The sequence below is a fragment of the Elgaria multicarinata genome, chromosome 8, assembly GCF_023053635.1.
Source record: "Elgaria multicarinata webbii isolate HBS135686 ecotype San Diego chromosome 8, rElgMul1.1.pri, whole genome shotgun sequence".
Taxonomy (NCBI): domain Eukaryota; kingdom Metazoa; phylum Chordata; class Lepidosauria; order Squamata; family Anguidae; genus Elgaria; species Elgaria multicarinata.
Genome location: NC_086178.1, coordinates 87,818,560 through 87,840,790, shown reverse-complemented (window position 1 = coordinate 87,840,790; position 22,231 = coordinate 87,818,560). Strand labels below are relative to the sequence as shown.

The 22,231-nt window shown below is 41.2% G+C and overlaps 1 protein-coding gene across 1 annotated transcript in view; it reads left to right on the top strand.

Annotated features, from left to right (window-relative positions):
* Positions 1 to 22,231, top strand: part of PCDH15 (protocadherin related 15) — a 451,284-nt gene that overhangs the window by 131,417 nt on the left and 297,636 nt on the right. The window contains exons 5-6 of the mRNA XM_063132951.1: positions 7,024 to 7,184; positions 18,226 to 18,381. Of these exons, the coding sequence (XP_062989021.1) occupies positions 7,024 to 7,184; positions 18,226 to 18,381 (317 nt within the window). The remainder of the gene's footprint in view (positions 1 to 7,023; positions 7,185 to 18,225; positions 18,382 to 22,231) is intronic.

Sequence of the window (22,231 nt, the reverse complement as noted above, 5' to 3'; positions counted from 1 at the left end):
TTCGTAAGCCAACAATGAACCTGGGTTTAAAGCTGGCTTATGATCCTTGCTTGTTTGGGGGCAAGAAACCATAATGCCAGGTTCAGACTTAACACAAAACTCTGCCTTCCTGGTTTCTTCGTGTGCTTATGCCAAGGGAGGAGTGAATAGGCTGCATACACAAATATGCTGCTTGTTCATATTGTGGTTTAATAACCCAGGATTCCTGTCTTAAAGTGATGTGCCAACTTTATGGAGAGTTCTCTAATACATTTCTGTGTTGACCTTTCTGTTTGCTTTTTAAAAATCTTTTAAACGGCAATTTGAGTGTGTGTGTTTAATAGCCTTTCTAAAACAGGCTTAGCACATGGCACTCACCTGCTAAAGTAGTCTTGAACCAAGTAATTGGGACTTCACAAATGATGCCCCACTTAGCATAAAAGTCAGCTGCCTTCTGTAGAGAACAAATTACAAAGGTTGAGGATATGGTTTCTAAGCCTGGTGGGCTGGCTTCAAAGTTGACTTTGAGAGTGTTACGGGATTTTTGGTTGGATTTGAAAGAGCCTGCTGGCTACTGTGTCACAGAAATCTCACTTGTTCTTTTCTTGCATACATACAGTAATGAAACACAAGCCCTATCCAGACTGTCTGAACTATTGCTTGATAGATTCATATCTGTACAACTTGGGGTCAGGTTTTCTTGTCTATGTCTGCCCACCAGTCTAAAGATATAGAAAGCAATCTATATATTAAACTGTCACAGCACCTGGGATCTTACCTGTGGCTAAGAAAACAATCATTCCATTCATACAAGAAACTGTATCCCCAAGGCAGTAAACTGAGTAGCAAAGTAAGCTTGGTATATCACCCTTCCTTTATTTACCTTCTGATGTTCAGTGAAGACCTTATTATTTCGAACCTTCAGTAGCTATTCCCACCTGCCCTGCCCCCTTATTGCCCCCTTATTGGTTATTTTATTGAGGCTGCTAGTTTTGCTATTGGTTGTTTTGTTGTACTGTGGATTTTTTCCTTGTTTATTGTGGCTGCTAGTTTTACTGTTGATTGTTTTGTGTTCCCTCTCTCTCTCCCCCCCCCCAGTTTAATATTTAGTTAGTTTGCTTATTTTTGTTGTATTTGTTTTGCTGGCTTTCTGTGCCACCTTGGGGATCCTCTAGAATAGATGGAAAAGCAACTTTAAAATGTTGATATAAATAAACATCTTTGCCAGTCTTTTTGAAATTGCATTAACGCTTCCCCACCCCCAAATCAAAGTAATTTTATTTTTCTCCTAATTCTCTTTGGCTGCAGTGCTGCAGTTTTCAGTGCCATTATTCAATCGCTCTGTTAATTGCTGGACGAATCCACAGACATTCTGCTATTTGACATGACCTCTTTGTGACATGATATCCAGATCCACATCAGTTTTCGATATAGACAAATCAGCCTTCCCCAACCGGGTGCTCTCCAGATGTATTGGACTGCAACTCCCATAATTTCTGTAAACCGCCCAGAGAGCCCTGGCTATGGGAGCGGTATATAAGTGCAATAAATAAATAAATAAATAAATAAATAAATAAATAATTCTCAAAACTGAGAGGGCACTAGATTGGAAGGGGTTGCTATGCATTTTTTTTCTCTTTTGGCTAAACAGAACCCTTTGAATGGGAAGAACCAAAGCATTTATGAATTGCCAACTGTTCTGGATTCCGTTTTACCTGCCAAAAAAGAGAGAGTGGCTTCTGTCACTGTGTAATCAATTAAGCTCTCACACTATGCTCCTGCTGCTTGTAAACTCACATTGTTTGGTAACTGATTAGCTCCTCTAAAAGGCTCTTGCAACTGAGAAAGATGGGTGAAGCACATTTGTCTGCTTAGAAATCCAACCAGCAAGCCTCACTGAGATTACAAATCTGTGCCACTTTTCTGTGAAATCCAGATTTTGATGGATTTTACATAATTTATTTCTTACCCACCTCTCCGATTGGATCGAGGCGGGGAACAACAGCAATCATAAAATACTGATTAAAAACATAACATACACTGTTAAAAACATCCTAAAAGCATCCTATAAAAGTATCCTAAAATTCTACTGGATAGGCCTGCCGGAAGAGATCAGTCTTGATAGCTTTCTTGAATGCTAAAAGACTGTCAAGGTGCCGAGTCTCCTCTGGCAGGCTATTCCACAGTCTGGGAGATATATGTATTATTGTTAAACACAGGATTTCCCCGATAATAATAATAATAATGTATTTCTTACCCGCCTCTCCACTTGGATCGAGGCAGGAAATAACAATGAATATAAAACACATAAAAAACTGGTTAAAAACATAACATGCATGATTAAAACATCCTTAAAACATTCTAAAAACATTCTATCCCTATTTTGATCCCTAGAAACAAAAAGAACAAACCTGACTTTTCATTAACAGCACAGTCCTATTTATATCTACCCTGAAGTAAGTCCCATTGAGTTCAATGGAGGTTCCACCTAGGTAAGTGTATATAGGATTGCAGCGTAACCTGTATTGCAACAACATTAAAGCATTATATATAAGCAGGGAAGTCCCCGTCCCCTCCCCCCACGATCCCAGTTATGGATTCGTTGGTCTCTTTGTTGCTCAAAGCAAATGAGCTTTTATAGGGCTTGAGCTTCATTATATGACTTTATCTAGTGTAGCCTAATGGTGTTTAAGAGTCTCACGAATGGCTAGCTGCTCATCTTTAATTCCATTATTTGGCCAGAGTTTATGTGTAGTTTCACCTGGACACAGAATTCTTTGGCACTGACAGAGACGGAATAAAACACAGTGTGGATCAGCCCACTGGGACAGCATGAGGTGCTATTTTATTTTATTTTAACTGGCAAAGGATTCTATGATATTCTCCTCTCTCCAGGGCAAATGGCAGGAGAGGCAGTGACAGAGCCAACCCCAGCCATTAATATTCCCCTCAGTTGCTTTCTCTTCTATAATTCTAAAAAAGCTTCTTGTCCTTGCCTGCTGAACCATGGCCATGCCTCCTTATCACTTCACTCTTACATCCCAAGACCTCTCTACCAGTGAATTTTGCTCATCCACCTCAGCCCTCCGCTTGTTGCCCAAAAGTCTTTTGCTCTCAAAAGATGACTCTGCACTTGTTCTCTTACTGATCCTTTATTTATTTATTTATTGCATTTCTATACCGCCCAATAGCCGAAGGTCTCTGGGCGGTTTAAAAAGCTCTCTGGGTGGTTTATACTTATGATTCCTTATACTTTGGAGCTGCTATCTGTAAGTCACCCAGGGCCTGCTTCAGATTTTTTGTGCCGAGAAAATAATAATAATAATAATAATAATAATAATAATAATAATGGCAGTTATTATTAAAATTGTTATTTATTATATAAAATCAAAATATAAAAGTGTGTAGCACAAAAAAAGTGTTTTTCTGAAATTTGGCAGGCACAGTTCCCTTCTGAGGGGATTACTATGCCTGCAATTTCCAAATCTTGACTCAGGTTTGGTACCCTAGTCAAAGCAGGCAGTTTCTGAATGACCGTGCAGAATCGGGCCATTTTCTGAAGCTACAAATTGGGGTCTTAATCAAATTTTAGGGTTGATGCACAGTTCTAGTTCAAATTATCACTCTTGTTAGAAATTAGTTGCCAACTAGGGACTCGGGAGTCTTGTAAAGAAAAATGTGTGCTAGTATTTAGAAATACATATTCTTCCACAAACAATACATAAGGTGAATTGAGTGTAGAAAATGTCATTCCCTGCTGCATCAAAATCTTATCTGCTCCTTTCAGATGTATTGTGAGTAGGTTATCAAGTTGACATTTTAGCCTAAGGACAAAAGCAGGCTTCAAACACCTAAAAAGTAGGATCAAAATACAAAAGAGTTTTTAAATATGTATGTGTGTGTGTGTGTGTGTGTGTGTGTGTGTATATATATGTATATATATATATATATATATATATATATATATATATATATATATATATATACTTACATACACACATACACCAAAAGCCAACATACGGACTCATTAAGTCTAATAAAAATGTCATTAGGATAGTTTACAGTGCTGCCTCAAAATTTATAATTAAGGGAATTGAATATCATATATGCCTTGTGATTAACTCCACTGAAATATGAACTGAATTTAATTTTAGGAGTGTGCTTTGGATTCAGCTGAATCCAAAACTGACTCAGGTTGATTCAGAAAGTTTCAGGAGATGTCTCCTCTGAAGCAGAGGGAATCTATCCAAAACTTTGATGGTGATTCAGATTTGGAGGGGGACACAGAAGCCCAATTCAGGCATTATAAATTTGAGTAAATGCTTGAGGTGGGGGAGTCCTCTACCCCTCCTTGCACGTTTCTGACATCCCTTACACATGGAGGGCAACTTAAGAGGAGAGCTTCCTGTATCTGTGGAGATTTTTCATGTAATTTTGAACATTGGAGAATCTCCACAGAGCCTAGAGCATCCAAAGATATAGGAGGCTCTCCTCTTCAGAAAGTCACTCTCCATAAGTAGGAGGTGATGAAAATGTATGAAGAGGGAGTGGGGTTAGCTAGCTCCCCCTCCTCACACATCTACTCTGTTCTGATTTATGATGCCTGCATAGTGCTAGAAACTCAGGGAATGTGGCTGCAAAAATTGATACATTTCTCCCCCAAGCTTTCTGTATGTGAAAAATGCCAGGGTGGGGAGATGAGGGAGAAAAAGGGGTATAGTTTTGTGACTGTCCGTTCTAGCTTCTAATCACAGTGAATGGTTTTTAACAATCCTGGTGCTTTGGGGGAAGAATGTTGAAGTGATATATCACAGACCTGATCAAGTGTTCAGTGCTCTTTGCTAATTCTCTCTCTCAGGAGTAAGAACATTAAACGAGGTTGGTGGTATCTGTGAGACCTAGGAGGGTGTAACATTTGGTGCTTGCTTGAAAAATCCTGGATGTTCAAATACCTCCACCTATGCCACTGAATGTGTCACATCCACCGTCTATCTCTGTCCTATTGCCCTGTGAATTGAGCGGAAAACAACAACAACAAGAGCAACAGCATTAAACTGTTTTTCATTCATTGTAACTCTTTAACTCTTACAACCAGCCTTCTGAAATCTTGCAGGTTGCCTGTCCAGGAGCAACCCTGTCATTGCCATTTTCATGCAAATTGGCCACAAAATTACAAAAGTGCTGTGTGTTTGCGGGGTGGGTGGGGGTCACTTCTTCCCTCCAAAATTTGAAGACTCGCCTTCCACAAAAAACAAAACAACAACCAAAAAGCACCCCAAATAGCAACAACATTGTACCTATTCTTCTAAAATGTTGGTGCTTTCTTAGCTATGAAAATTTCTGCATTGTATGCCATTTTCATAACAATTGCCCACGACAAACCAAGATGGACAAGTTCATCCTTTTTGGGAAACTCCTAAACTGTAAAGGCTGCTCTTGCACAAAAAACTCTGAAGCTATTCACCTGAAACGTGCAAGTGTGACCACCTGAGAAGAGGGGCAACTGTGGCTGCAATTGCAATTTTCTGAATTTTCCAGATGGGCTCTGAACTGAATCTGGGTGGTTGCTCTACAGCCCTCTTTACTTATGGTGGTTTTGCAATAGTGTGAAAGCACTTCTGCTTGCAAAAGGCAGGCCTTCAGTTTTCACTGACACTCCCCCACCCCCCATCCATTGCATTTCCTCCCTCAAAGTTGGTCTTGGTGTTTAGGGAACCTTCAAGAACCCTATCAGAGCTGAAGTAGACGACAAGATTCGGGGGGAGGGAATCTTTCTTACCATGTGTGAATGGGAACACTTCCTGCTAATGCAAAGCCACCATTAGATACAGCCCACCAATGGTTGTAACTCAGCACAATAGAATCACAAGTCAGGAGCAAAAAAGACTTGATACTAAACGTGTCAATAAAAACCGCATCCGTTTTATTTTCTAATTTTTTAAAAAATGAGCCAGCCCACCACCTGCAGCACAGGAGGAGGTGAGGTTTAACCTTTCATTTCTTAGCCATGGTCCCAATGAAAATGCCCCCCTCAGCTTTTTTCTAAAGCTAATGGTGGAGCCCAGCAGGGAGGTAGGGAGGGCAATTTCTATTCAGGTTGTGGCTAGGGAGGGAAGTGTTAAATGTTCATTCCCTGTATGCTGTGTTCTAGTCTAGTTTGGACTACCGTGGTGAAGGAAAGTCTTATATCAACAGTATAACACACTGTTTAATCAATTAATTGTTCAGTGTTTAAACTATGAGGGAGAAAAGTGGGGAACTTTGTGAACGTATGACTCAAGAGGGGGCAGTCTTTATGCCAACTTAAAGCTCGATCTGACAAGCATTTTATTACATGCTCATTACTGGGCAATCACGGATTCCTTGGAGGTAGCTCACATGACATCTCACATGCCTTCCCCCTTCTGGTCTTCCTTCACTGCAAGAAAAACCAGAAAAACTCTGAAGTATTTTTTAAACCAAAGTTGCTGCTCTCTCCTGCTGTGCAGGAGAAGCAACATGTTCACAATGAGGGACTGAATGGCCCTCATGCATCTTGTTTACTTCCTGTTTAAAAACAGGAAGTAACTGAGGATCCACAGAGAAGCAACGGTAGCCAGCATTAGCCAGCGTTTCTTCCAAGGTGTGATGGAGCTTTAAACTAAAAAAAATGTATGAGCCAGGAGATCAGTTTTCTGGGACCACTGTTTCATATTGTTGATGACTTGGGAGCTATCAGACTTTATCCAAAGGCAGCATAAGTTTCTCTTGTTATATCTATAGCCATACATATCTCCCTCTCTCCTTCGGTCTCTTCCTTTCTACCTTGTTAGAAAATTAATTCTGATTAATTTAATATGTGGTTCTTTTGTGACTGTTCTTGTTTGTTTATTCTTAACTGTAGGTAATAGATCTCAGTTTTCAGTATTTTGAACAGCTATACTCATAATTAGTGAATCTGGCATGTAACAATTGTCTAGCATGTGAATGAAGTTGTAACTGCAGTTTGAAAAGCTTCACTGCACTTGCACAGCACAGAACATGTCTTTGCTATTTTTGTTTCAGGCACTATCCTGGTAGACAGCATGTTGATCAAAGGTACAGCAGGAGGACCTGATCCCACCATTGAATTAACATTAAAGGACAACGTTGACTATTGGGTTATCTTAGATCCTATCAACCAGAGGCTTTATCTAAACAGTACTGGGCGAATTCTGGACAGAGATGTAAGTTGATTTTTCTCCCCTCACTCCAATTCTTCTTTTGTATTAAACTTCCAATTTCAGTAGAGAATAAGTATGTCCATGACTAATAAAGATGGGAAATGTGCAAGCCCCAAAAAAGTTTTGTTTATTCAAAAGTAAGTCCCATTATGGCCAGCTTGCAGCCTAAGAATGATGGTCAAAAATTAAAAATTCCCTAGGAGCCTAAAATCTATCAGCATGCTTTATAGTCCTTCAATATTTTCTTCAAAATAATTATAGATTCAGATATATATTTAGAACAATGAGTTCTGTATCTGTATTACCATGTATAGTCTATCCATGCAGGCTGTGTGGATTTTCTAATTTGTCATCCATAATAATTGAATACAAAATATTAAATGATATAGCAGCATTTTGAAGTAAGGTGATTTCTATTTTGTTTGGTTAATAACTAGGGTTGCGCTCCGCTCCGTTTCAGATCCCTGAATCCAAAGCAGGGCGGACTGATCTGGACCTCCTTAACCTGGTTCCGGAGCAGGTTGGGGGAGGTCTGGGTCAACTCAAAGCAGTTCGGAACGGTCCGAATCGATTCGTACCATTCCGAAGCTTCGGAGGCAGATAAGGGGGGAGCGGGGCTTACCTGCATCCACTGCCCGCCGCCGCCACTGCCGCCGTGCTTGTGTCTGGCAGCTTTGACTGCTGATGGACGCATAAGCTCGGAAGTAGGCCGTGGCCTACTTCCAGCCTTAGATGTCAGCAGCAGTCGAAGCCACTGCACAGGCGGTGGCGGCAGAGCCAGGTGAGGGGGAAGGGGGAGGGGGCTTACCTGGCTCCACCGCCCACCACCACCGTGGTCCATGTGGCAATGAATAGTGGAGGTAGGTAAGTGGGGAAGGGGGGGCAAAATGGTATCCGAATATCGATCCGGACCACCGGATCTCGCTCCAGTGGGAGCAGGTCAGGGGGGTCCGGATCAACCCAAACCAGTTCAGACCTGATCCAGAAGGTCTGGATCGGGATACGAAGCAGGTCGGGGGGGGGGCGTGCACAGCCCTATTAATAACAATGCATCTCCAATAAAGACCATCACCTAAAGGCTAGACCATGTAAGCCTGAAGTGGTTGGATTTCAACAATAAGCAGTATAGATTGTTAGCCCCCTGCACAATTGTTTTCTTACCATCCAGACCTTATGAGACCCAAGTGGAAGACAGCCCACTGTTTAATAAATCTCCTGGTTGTGCTCTCTGCTTGGGACTTTCCTAGGCTCTGCCTTTCTGGTTCAGCACCTGACTCCAACTACAGTGAGTCAGGCCAGTTTGTGGATTTCGTGCATTTTTTCAGATTTAGCAATCTGTGCAAATTATGGCCGAATTTGCAAAATTGCAGCTGGATTTATATAATTAGTGCAAATTCAGCCATAATTTGCACAAATTGCTCAGAAATGTGTGCATATGGCAGAACCTTCAAAAATGCACAAACAGATTCTTTGAGTTCAGAGAACAACCCACAGCTCAACTCCCAGACACAAAGTGAGCCATACAGACGGCACAATTCCATTGAGCCAAAAAAGAACTGGATTTCCCAGCTACGGACATCCCTAGAAATGGTAGTCCATCACTTGATAAGCAGCACCAGCCAAACTTGTTAGTGGGCTGAGTTTGGCTTGCCCTAGATAGTATAAAATAATGTAAATGGGTCAACTGTGTGGACTTCAGGAGAAAACTGATCAAAATGTTCAATTAATGAACAGTAATGTGGATACATTTTAATTCTTCTATTTGCCACTTCTTTGTGGTGGTTTTTTGTGTATACCTATGGTGCAACACTTCTATAGGTAATATTCTATTGGAAGTAATGACGATTGATGAATTGGGTAATTAATTGGAGGGAAATTGCTTACACTTTGGAGCAGGACATGGGTGTGAATTGGAAAATTAATTGGGGTGATCACTTCTAACCTACAATTTGCTTTTGGTTTAGCACTCTTAATTTTTTGTAACTCCATTTAGATGCAAAAGTTGCCATTTTGCTGTGTGTGTGTGTGCGTGCGTGCGTGAGAGAGGGGGGAGGAATGGCTCATAAGGGGGAAAAGCACCATTTTTCACACCATGGCAAATTAATTGTAACTGAAGAGGATCTACGGGGAAGTATCCAATAGAATATTACCCAGATACCTGCCTCTTCCAGAAACCAATGTTTTCACGTGCATCAGGGTTTGCCCCCAGAAATACTATATTGCATCTGCACATTGGGCTGATGGGGCTGGGTGTGTGTGGACCTGGTGATCTCGGGCAGGGTGCAAATTAATGTAATAATTTTTTTATTTGAAATTGTCTTGATGAGAAATTCATTGTCTGGCTTTGGCTTCTGTGAAATATAAATGAATCCTAGTAATTCTTCCTTAATTGCATATATTGATATCAATTAGCAAATGCAAATTTTATGTAGATGTGTGTGCTATGGGCCTGGCCCCAGAATCTTTTAGGAACCTAACAATGCCCTGGAACCCACTGCTAGGTGCCAATTTCCTTATACAACCTGATTGATCATAAGAGGATGGGAGAGTTTTGGAAGAAGTAGTAAATTGCAGGAAAAAGGTCTGTCTGAAGACACCTTATGTCTCAAACGACACATCTTGCATTTAGTTATATCCAACTCTTTCTGTTCTGGAGAACGGTCTGAGCCAGCAACTCACTGTTCCAAATGTTTATTGTTCTGCTCTGAACACTGCCTATGACTCACTCTAGACAATGGAGGAAAACCTCACAAGGTACATATAACTATGTACCTCCTGGTACATAGTTATAGGTACATGTATAAAGGGGGGGAAAGTTCCCATAAATATCCTCAGGTGTGATCTACAACCATGTAGGCACATCCTAGGAATAGATCAAGTATACAGGGCCACACAGAGGAATCTGGGGGCCTGGGGCAATGGATTTTTGGGAGGCCCTGTCTGTCTGTCTGTCTGTCTGTCTGTCTGTCTGTCTCTCTCTCTCTCTCTCACTCACTCACTCTCACTCTCTCTCACACACACACAAATTGCCGCCTTTGGCTCCCCTCCCCCTACAATTCTACATCTACAATTCAAGCATGATCTACCACTCATCCTTATATTTGTTTCCCTCATGGTAATGGGGTTGCCTAGGCTGACTCCCCTGGATCTCTGGGCCCTGCTAAAATGTACTCTCCCCTGACAGATGTTTTGAGCTCTGTCACCACCATTCCCAGAAAAGGTTTTACATTTTTTCTTTCTTTTACAATTTAATATAATGAATCAATTTGTCTACATGGACGTTTGTGTAGCCTTTAAAATGAAATATTCATACACACTGCTAGGCACCTGTCTACAGAAATGCTCCACCTTTTCAAGAAAACGTTCTTTAAAAGGTTCATTTCGCAGTAAAAAGATAAAACCAGAAACTGCTGGTAGTTTGGCCATATCAAATTCCCTATTCTGCTGTCTTTGTTTGAGAAAGTGGCAGCAGACTGCCCTGTTCTCACTCCTGAAGGTCCTACAGTTGGCAGACATTGCTTCCATTTCTTAATAATAATAATAATAATAATAATAATAATAATAATAATAATAATAATAAATTTATTTCTTACTCGCCTCTCCTTTTAGATCGAGGCGGGGAACAACATTATAACAGGAATCAATACATCTTAAAAATTCATGATTTAACATTGATCTGGATAGGCCTGCCGGAAAAGTCTTTAAAGTCTTTAAAGTATTTATTAAATCAATTTATGCACAACCTCACTATAGCTATAGAGGCATCTGGAAGCAGTTGGCAACATAAGAATTTAAAATACAAAACATCCGCAATTAAAACAGAAAATGTAAAGATACACATCCTCAATTTAAAAAAAGATACACATCCTCAGTTAAAATCAGGGAACTAACAATCAACGAAGTGAGCAGCTCAATCAGTCTGGTAAGGCCTGGGTGAAAAGATGTTGATTAACTGTCACCAAAAATATGCCTTAGTTGGCACATGCTGCATGACCAAGGGAGAGGCATTCCACAAAGGGGTGCCACCACAGGATAGGTAGGCCTGTTTCTAGATTGTCACCAGACAGCAATCCACAGGTTTTAGCAAAACAGTGAGGTCTCCTCCTCCTCCGATGTCAATGCTTGAATGGGTCTATATCAGGGAAGGTGATCCAACAGGTAACCTGTTCCCAAGTTATTCAACACTTTATATCCCACTAACAAAACCTTGAATGTGGCTTGACACCTAAATAGGATGCCATTTGTTAGCCAATGTGAGAAGTCAGCTCTGTCTTTAACCCCTGCAGCAGTCAGATACAGAGACAAACCTTAGCCATACAGTAAAGCTTCTCCACTGTCAACCTTCTGGAACCACAGAGGAACTCAAATAGTTAGGGTGAAGGCCCCTTCCTGATTCACGGAATGTCAAACTAGGAGCAGGGAGACCTGGGTTCAAATCCTCCCTAAGTAATGTTTGGCCAATCACACACAATCAGCCAAACTTCCCTCATAGGGCTGTTGCATGTATAAGCTATGCATATCATCTTGTTGCCCTGAGCGCCTTGGGTGAAGAACAGATATGAAATTAGTTCATTATTTTTTAAAAAAACATAATGAATTTAATTATAATTCTATACTGCCCAACAGCAGACGTTTTCTAGGCAATCCACAAAAAACGAACCCCTAAAATATAAGATAAAATATAAAATCTTAAACATGGGTACACGGGAGAGGGCCTTCTCAGTGGCTGCTCCAAGGCTCTGGAACTCCCTTCCCAGGGAGGCTAGGCCGGCTCCCTCTGTACTACAGTTTCGGAGGCAGGCAAAAACGTTTTTGTTTCAGCAGGCTTTTGGAACTATACTGGACCTGTGTTAATGTATTGGAAAACCACCACCCCCTCATTTAACTTGTTACAGTTTTTTAAAATTTTAACATGTTTTTAATTTTACTGTAGGTTTAATTCTATTTTAACTTCTGTAATTTATATTTTTATGTTTTAATTGTACATGTTTTAATCTTGTAAACCGCCTTGAGTCCCAGTACTGGGGAAAAGGTGGAATATAATAATAATAATAATAATAACAACAACAACAACAACAACTTAAAACCATAGAAACATACAACAGACAGTACACACGAAGGCAACATACATCTAAAACTTTTTGAACTGACATGGAAGAATGGTTCTCCATACAAAACATTCCCTGTTCACAGAAAAGTAGCACATATGGGAGAGGCGTTCCAACCTAGCCTTCCCCACAACAGCGGAGTTTTCTGTGAGGTGGGGACACTTCGTAGGGAGGGCCATTCTGTCATGAGAAAGCTGCAGTATGAACTGGGACGGTCCCAACATGTATGCATGAAAAAGGGGAGAAGGAATGACCCAGGAGTAGTGGAACAGCTGAAATCCAAAGTTAACAAGTACAAGGCAATAAGCCAGAGGCCGCAAGCCTATGGCAAACAAGATATGGCAGATATCAAGAAATGTAAGAATGGCCAAGACAAGGAGGGTTCAGATCATTCTACGCTGTTGACACCTGGGTAGATGCCCCTGATCGTGTAACTCCAGAATAACAACCACCTCTTACTGGTATAGTTCAGACAATAATCCTCACTTTCTATCCGCTGGGGCAGTGGTTAAAGCAACCAAATCCAGATTAAGCAGTGTTGAATATATACCTCAGATACATATTCCCCATCTCAATCCAAGTGGAGAGGTGGGTTAGAAATATATTTATTAATTATTATTATTAATAATAATAATCAACTACATAGAAATCTGTAGCCTCAGCCAATAAACACGAGTGTTAAACCGGTGGGGGTGAGACGTCATCCTTTTAATCCCATTGACTGCAAGACAGAAGGGTGTTTAAAACAGTGCTTTAGAAGAAGAAATGCAAGCAAACAATCCAAGCGCAGGCGTCGGCCCACTAAGGAAGAGTCCCAAATAAGAGCATGACTATCCTCATGGTCAATTTTATTCGCAAAAACATTCTCACTGGGACTTTTTGAAGGCCTGATGCAAAGGGTTTTCCGCTCTTGCAAAATGAGCTCAGGTTAAGACGACCCCACGAGCTCCTGCTTTACACGCACCCTTCCTCTACACCCACACCCGCCCGCACACCCGCCCCAAAATTTTAGCCTCACCTCGCCTTTCAGAAAAGGGGCGTGGCCAGCCTACTCCAATAGTCGCAGCCCATAGAGCGGGAAAAGAACTTCTCAGAAACTTAGTTGGGGTCAATTCTTAGGTTTTCCACCAGAACCGAGGCAGTTTTCCACCCGGGCGGGGTTGAAGTCGCACTTTTTTCCTCTCCCTCACCCATAAAGTTCACACGACCCTTCTTCGTGCCGCTGGAGTCAAGCGCTAAGCTCCAGGGACCGACCGCACCAGGCACCACTGCATGATTCATCCTCCTCATTCCTCCCCCCTCCCCTTTATAGAAATGATAAGTCTGTACTCATAGCATTAATTGTCCTCTTCATCCAGCACATGTATATCCATGTATTTTCATGCCTCATTCTCCCAACCGCCCTTTCACGAAAGGTCTTCCTCAACTGTCTGGTACTATCACAAGACCTTAGGTTCTGGATTTAAGGGAATTCATCTCTTTGGGGAATACAAAACGGATCTTTTCCAGTCTGTTCTTTGCTAATAAGTAAGCAGATATATTCAGATGATTTAACCTGTAGTCCATACAGTTTCATTCTGTGCAAAAGCAGCTTTGATTTGAAAGTACATACCATAGACACGGTGCCTACTGAGTAAGTCAAGTGGGTTTCTTCCCTCTGGCCAAGCCTGCAGCTTCTTTCTGCTGCCAATCACTTCATTCGTTCTTTGCCCTTTCTTCAGGTTTTGGGGCTCCAGGGCATACACTGTATTCTTGGGTGCATCTGATCTGGTGAAGCCCTGAAGCGCCTACGTTTTGAAGTGAACAGCCACATACCTGATCCTTTCTTTTACTAACTTATTTTTAAAAGAGCCTTATTGAAGGTTTATAAAGACAGGTTTATCAGGTACACACTGTTCATTTTTATATCAAGAGTGGATCAATGCATTTCTATTTGAAATTCAACAGATTTCTATTTGATTTCAACAGATTGAGCTTCTTATTCAGAAAGAGAGAGAGAGAGAAAGAGAGAGCAAACATCCTCAGTAAATTTAAAGAAGCATTTGGGTTGGATCAACTGAAGTGGAATTAGGCAATCATACGAGAAAGGAATCTTTGGTCAACATGTAACTTTACCCTCCAAAATGTGTAATATAAGAGGAATGGTCCGCCTATAATTTGGGGTAACTGGTTAAAAAATAGGAAGGAAATGGTAAGAATTAATTGACAGTTCTCGCAATGGAAGAAAATAAGAAGTGGGGTCCTTCAGTGACCAGTGCTATTAACTTTCATAAATGATCTGGAGCCAAGGAAGTGAGAGCCAGCTCTGTGGAGGACACCAAATGATTCTGGGTGGTGAAAACACAAGCATGCTCTGAAGAGCTCTAAGAGAATCTCCGATCTTGGTGAATGGGCAAAAAAATGGCCGAACAAGATTCAATAAGCAAGGACAGTGCTACTCTCTTTTTTAAAAAAATTATACATTTAATAAATACATACAATTGTGGAATCTGAATGGGCTGTGACTAACTAAGTACTCTTTGAGTGCGATGGTTAGATCAATGAAATTGCCCATTGATTATGTAGAGGCAGCAAAAAAGACAAGTTCCATGCAAGGGATTATGAGGAATTGGACTGAAAATAGGAAGCTATCTTACACCAGGTTAGACCACTGGTCTATGTAACTTACTGACTGGCACAAAGGTTTCAGGCAGATGTTAGGCTCCAGCAAACTTAAGCCCAGAGGATGTCTTTACAAAGGAGAAGGGTTTTTATCCATCAGCACACTTCTCTCTCTCAAAAGACATGAGTCAACCTCAGGAGTCCTGTTGCAGGGATGCCTTACTGGAGGTCCTGACTTGTTTCCCGCATCCTTCAGCTCCCCATAGCACCAGTGGTGATGGAACATGTGAGTCGCTCAGACATCCACCATATTTCTAGAAGTCCCTTTTGCTCAGAATTTTACTCTGGAGAAAGGGTTTTTTTGTGAACCGCCCAGAGAGCTTCGGCTATTGGGCGGTATAAAAATGTAATAAATAAAATAAAATAAATAAATAAATAAATAAATAAAAGGGTTTACTTGGGAACAAGGGCCTACTTGGGAGAAGGAGGACCCAGCTGTATCCAGTGAAGAAGTAGACCCATCTGCAATTGGTGTATCAGGGTCAGGTAATATATATATATATATATATATATATATATATATATATATATATATATATAACCTGAGTAGTGTTATATATAAAAATATAAACCCTTAGTCTTTGCCCAGGTCTCTGCTGGGCTGACAGCTCTCTTAGAACTCCTTGTTCTAGACATGAGTGCAGGGCAATAGGATTCTTTTCCAGCCTTACCTGGGGATTGAACTTGGAGCCTTTTGCATGTAAAGCAGGTGCCAGCCAGTATCATGATGCTTTTACATAGATATATGCAGCTCCTGCATTTGGAACACTGTCTAACATTCTGCTTGCCTCCTCTGAAAAATATCACAGAGCTAGAAAAGGTGGCAAACAGGGCAAACAATATGATCAGGGGTTGGAGCATTTTATCTGTGGTGAGGGGTTTGGGGCTTATTTATTTTGAGAATAAGTTGAATAACATGGGATGTGATAGAGGTTAGTAAAAACATGCATGGAGTGAAGGGAACAGAGAGAGAGAATTCTCTCTCTCTGTCTCTCTCTCTCTCTCTCTCTCTCTCTCTCTCTCTCTCTCTCATACTAGTAGAACTCAGGATCAGAGCAGTTTAAAAGAAGTGCATCTTCACACAAAGGATTATCTATGCTATAAAATTCATTGCTATGATGGGGAGCTTTGGCTTACGTGGCTGGAAAGAGAGCTAGGCAAATGTATGTGTGCTAGCCAGTGTAGTGCAGTGGCTAAGGTGTTGGACTGGGAGTCAGGAGATCTGGGTTCTAGTCCCCACTTGGCCATGGAAACCCACTGGATGACTTTGGGCCAGGCACAGACTCTCAGCCCAGCCTACTTCACAGGGTTGTTGTTGTGAGGATGAAATGGAGAGGAGGAGGAGGATTATGTACGCTGCCTTGGGTTCCTTGGAGGGAAAAAAGGCAGGATATAAATGCAATAAATAAACAAACAAACAAATATATAAATAATACATGGCGGGGACGGTTCATTGGTATCTATTAGCCATGACAGTCAGATGGAGTTTTCACTTTCTCATGCATGCAGCAATCTCTCTCTTGCACACACATACCCACCCGCCCTTGTTTCATGCACACAAGGTCAGCTTCACTTGCAAATGGAAGCCACTGCTTCAAGGCTCCGGGACAGCCTTGAAGTGGTGCCTCAACTGGAAAAGGGAAGGAGTGAGCAAAGTCTACTCAACCATCACCTCAGTGAGCATTCCTTGAAGCAGTCACTCAGCCAGGAGCCACTCGTCCTTATCCAAGGGGGCAAAGGCTTTGGGGAGGGGCCTAGGGAAGGAACCTGCAGGCCAGACTTGGTCCACTGGTTGAAGGTTCGCCATTCCGGCTGTAAAAGGAGAAAGCCGGACAACAAGGAAGTCTGGAGCAAAGCAGGTGCTCTCTGGCTAGTAAAGTAGATGGCTTATTTTTACTTTTCTGCTATTGCTGCTGTTATGTTCCTTTGGCACATACATTCCTAGTGCTTTTTCTTTGTTTTGCTAAGGGAGCTAAATCAGGCTATTTGGCTTTATAATTTCTGGCTAGTCAGAACTGCTGGACAAACAAGTCATTGTTTCCTCTCCCCAGTTGTAACTGTCATGCTAAAAGTAATTCCAAAATAATTCACTAGGGCAATGTGTAAAATACATTGAAAAGTGCCTTTTTGTTAATAGGGTCAGGTATACATTCATGGATCCATAGGGTTGGGGGAGTCCAGGAGACCTATCTGGTCAGGTTTCCTAACTAACACTGGGTTCCTTTCCAACATGGCTGCACTTTCTCTCACTGGTGAGAGTGAACAGTGAGGGGAGGGTAATGGGTAACTTATCACTGATTTGCCAAGCAGAACTATGCCTGTCCTATATATCATTTTGTCTATATTAATACAAATTTGCCATGGAAAAATACTTTCTGTATTGATACATTACATATCTCTCTCTGTGTGTGCACAACATGCAAGTATATATATCCATGATGTTACTAGCTAAATTCTATTGTACCTACAATGGAAAGTCAAATGTTGAGAGCATACATATGTGATATTTTTATGTGACAACCTACTTGTCACTATGCCGATGTATTTGATCCTCATTTTTCAAGTTTAATTTTTAATATCAGTACAGGTACTCCAAGTAGAATTAGTGACTGCATTCTGATACAACTTGTACATTTCTCATGAATTGTTTAAAATATAAATGCATCACATTAATGTTCTCCAAAAGCAAATATAATGCTATGTTTAATTCCATTCATGTATTCACTTTTTAATATTTTTTAAAATCTGACATTATTGCTGAAATGTACAGCAGTGAACTGAAGGTAGAATTTTACCTTTTGCAGGCTCTATTGTACAGTTTTTGAAGTCTTGCAAACCCAGGCAATAGACTGCTGTAGACCAGTAGTCTTCAACTGGTGCATCGTGACCCAAAAGTGGTTCTTGGGATCAGTCCAGATGGGTTGCGTCAAACTTGTTGTTGCCATGTTGGACAATTGTGAAAGTGGGTCCTATGTTGCAGGTTGGGAGTCTGAGGTGGTCTCAGGTCTGGACCAGTTGTAGACCACTGCTTTAGACCTTGTACTTGAGATACATTCAAGTCCAGAGACATAACCAGGTGACAAATATTGCCCTCATTCATGTAGGCTGCACACCAATAAACACCTAACTCAGAGTAAGTTCTGCTGAACTCAGCGGAGCTTATTTCTGAATGGATATGTGTAGAACTGCACTGTTAGATGTCTCTAAATCATACTGTATATATCCAATTGCTTCTTAAAAGTATTTATGACTTTATTTTTATCCATTCTTTGCAGCCACCAATGTCCATTCAGTCTATTGTGGTCCAAGTGCAGTGCATTAACCGAAAAGTAGGAACTGTTATCTACCACGAAGTCCGGATTGTGGTGAGGGATAGAAACGATAACTCCCCCCAGTTCCAGCAGCAGCAGTACTATGTTACCGTCAATGAGGTCAGTTTTATTATTGTTGGTCTTGCTGATATTTAATGTTTTCCCTGTTCTCTGATTGCTCATGCAATGGGTATAAAACGACTTTCTTCTCACTGTTGCAGTACTAATGCATTTAAGATTTATTTGGGTTCTTCCCCACACCCACACCCCATTGATTTTGAAGCTTCAGAGTGCTTGTAGAACAACTTGCCTCAAGCTTGATTGTTGAGAAAAAATAGTATTTGTAATTAAATAAACAAATAAACCCAACCAAATCAGAGTGATGTTACAAGTGGGCTGGATGGATATGAGAGAGAACAAAAGATGCAACCCGTTTTGGCAAACTGCCATGAGAATATATAATACTACAACAAAAAGAACACAGAAGAATCTGATCATTATGGTTTCATAACATGATAGAGATGGGATAAAAATATGCAAATGATCCGCTAACATCCACATGAATGTATAGATTTTAAAGGGTTATCTATTGGCGGAAAACTTTATTTCTTTTGATGGCAATTTCATTTTGATAGTAATTTCAGCAAAGAGAGCTACTTTCTGGTAACAACAATCTTTGCATTTACCAATAAGTGAGTCTCATTCTGTATCAACCAGTTCTGAGTTAGATCCTATCGGTTTGCAGATAGCAAGAAAGAGGCAGAAACTGATATTTGGGTTTCCATTGGCTACAAAATTATTGTTTAGTTACATCTTTTACATGATCAACTGGAATCAGTATGTTGGATGGGGGCAGGAAGGATCTCTGTACTCAACTTATCTGAAGAACTGCTTTGACTGTTCAGCTGCACTTGTTCCTGGGGGCCATGGCTGAAGCCTAACTGGGCTGCTTGGTCAGTAGCATCCCATTACTTGAGATTTCAGTGCCAAAACCAGAGATCTAGGAGATGGGTCCTTGTGACATCACATTTCAGTAACATTTGCAATATGGTGTGTGTGCGTGTATGTGTGTGTTTGTGTGTGTGTGTGTGTGTGTGTGTGAGAGAGAGAGAGAGAGAGAGAGAGAATATTTAGGTTTCTTGAATGTGTCTAAATACGCAAGAAGAATTATGTTTAATTATTATTTTTACAATAATGAACAAACAGCATTTGCAATCACAGAAATATTTACCCAGTGTTTTAAATTGATACCTGAAATTGCTTTATATAATTGAAAAATTGGACATATTTCATTTCATAATTGGATTTAACACAAAGCTCTGCTTTAACTAGGGAAGCTAGCATGCTGTTCCTGTAGTTTGTCCATGTTTCCCATGGGAGAAAACACCCTTTCTCTGTAGGCATTACTTACTGGGATGTCAATCACAGCGCTTACAACCTGTGTAAGAGATGTAGATTTGATGTGTTTCAGTAATTGCATCCATTTCTGGGTCCGGGGGAAGATCCTGTTTTCTCACCTCTGCCAGAAACTTCTGAATAAGTTTGAGCTCATCAAGAAGAACTACATTTACCTGAATGTCCAGAATTTGGGCAACTTTTACAGACATGTTCAAGATCTAGCTTCTTTGACTCTAGGTCAAGATCAAAGGCTGCGAAGTCATACCATTTCTCAAGGTACATTATTGCTTGATGGAGCATTTCAACTGCATCTGTTTTGAAACATACACTTTGAGAATCAGGCAGCTCTTTTAAATTTGAGATTGATTTTGCTCTTAAAAAATTAATTGAGCTTATGGTTAATTAGCTTCTCCCTCAAGTTTCATACCAACTTTTGGATTAACTGCATACCCCTCCCAAATAATAGGATCTTGGAACATTTTCATGAAATGAGATACAAAATAGAGGTAGCACTCTGGCAGTGAATTTTGGGAAGTGGTATCAGTTGTCTTCTCATCTGCAAGATCACTGCCTGGTCACTAATAAATGGTCATATGCTGTTGCTGGTCTGTTCTTCTCCCAGCCCTAGGAAATAGGATTTAATGGCAAGCCACAAGAAGAGTAGCTGTTCAATAGAAGGGAAGGGTGAGAGAGCGAGCCTCTGAGTGTTTCCATGGATGGAAAATGCATAGAACTTCATGCCAAGCTCCTCAAAACATTCCTTGATTTTTTTATTTTTAAGGGAGAACACAGCATCTTTATAAGAATACATATTATTATAGATCTACCAGATGGTTTTGCTCATTTTTTAAAATAAGTAAAGCTCAAGCAGTATAGAAGTGCAGAAAATTTTGTAACTGCAAAAAATTTAAAAGCTCAAGCTTTAATAGGAATATGCTATGTTTCTTGGCTTTGCACCAAAGTCTCCTATTTCTCTGGCAATGGAAATCTCACAATACCCTTGATATTCCTGTCACTGCCCATAGCCAATAGGATGGCTCTGGTGAGGCCTGCCCAAGCTTCCCACCTGCTACTGTGGCTGCCCTGGGCAACACAGCACTTGGCCAGAGAGGGTTGCACCCACTGAGGAATAGCCCTGTCTGCATGTTGCCCATGCTTGTGCAGGTACAGCGACAACAGTGCATCATCCCCTGCTCTGCTCAGGCCCTTTCTGGGCCTACCTCAAAGCTCTGATCCTAGCCTGGCTTGGAGAGGAAAATCCCTAAGAAAGTGTCTGCTGTGGACAAGCCACAGTTGGAGGAGAAGCTGGAACTGTGCTACAAGAGGGCCAGGCCTGGTGAGAAGAAACTGAGGTAATGCCATCTGAGTGAGCGAGCGAGTACAATGCACTCTGGGAGTTGTATTTTTCAGTAGATGGTAATGGGGGAGAGGCTTATGAAAGAGGAAAACAAACTTCAACCCATCCCCAAAACCATCCCCATTGGTGATGGTGGGGAGTAATCCACTGCCAAGGGTAGATGAAAGAACTCTGGGAATTGTGATTCTGGAGGTTTAGACATTTGACTTAAAGATATGGTGAATGCTCTTCTTAAAAAGAATACACCCACCCACCTTGACTGGTTAATTTGTAGTAGGTTTATTTTAAAAGCTGTTCTACTCAGAATTGAAACGGGAATGGGAATGGAAATATTTTTATCCAGTCATTCTCACACTATCAGCCCCCAGGCATTGTCCTTGATCTTTAAACAGGCATGTCTGGCAACATTTTAGAGCACATGACAATAACACTTGGCCTTGACAAGAGAACTCTTGTGTGTTTTCAGTATCTGGAATACAGACTTCTTTGCCCCATAACTTACAGCAGCATTGTCCGCTATCTAAGCAACTTATGTTTTTGATGGATAACTCAAGATCATTTAAAGTTCTAAGAAGACTGTAGCTGATGACAGCAGCAGTTTCTGATGGCAACTCATGAGAGTTCAGCAATTTCTCCTGGACTCCAAGGTCAGCACAGCACAGGAAACTTTTTACAGTTGTCCTTACTAGAAACATCCGTGTCAATAGGAAAATGTTAATAATGATGATGGTGATGATGATGATGAATGTCTACCCAATGCCTGCACAACATTTTCAACTGTTTTGGGTCCAAACACATTTTCAGTTATGCTCTCTCCCATAGTTCTCCCACAGTACATTTTTCTTGGCCACAACAGAATCCCCAAACATTGTTGATTCAAGTTTTGTTTGACAATCTGTACTTAAGTAACTGCTGATCAGGGCCGGCCCTATAATTAAGCACCAGGAAGCGGGCACAGCAGGCGGCGTGGGCTGGGAAGAAGACGAAACTGTTCTGCCCTCCCTACCTAAAGGGCCTGCCACTGCTTGGCCAGCCACTCTCTCCCTCCCTAGTTGGCTGCTTGCTTGGCCAGCCGAACAACAGCTTATGGCTGCTCCTCCTCCTTCTCCTGGCTGGTGGCTCCCACCTTCTGGCCCAGCCATGGGATTCTTGGCTGGGAGACTGGCCAAAATATTGGAAGACCTCTCGCATTAGTTTGGAGGAGTCGCTCAGCTG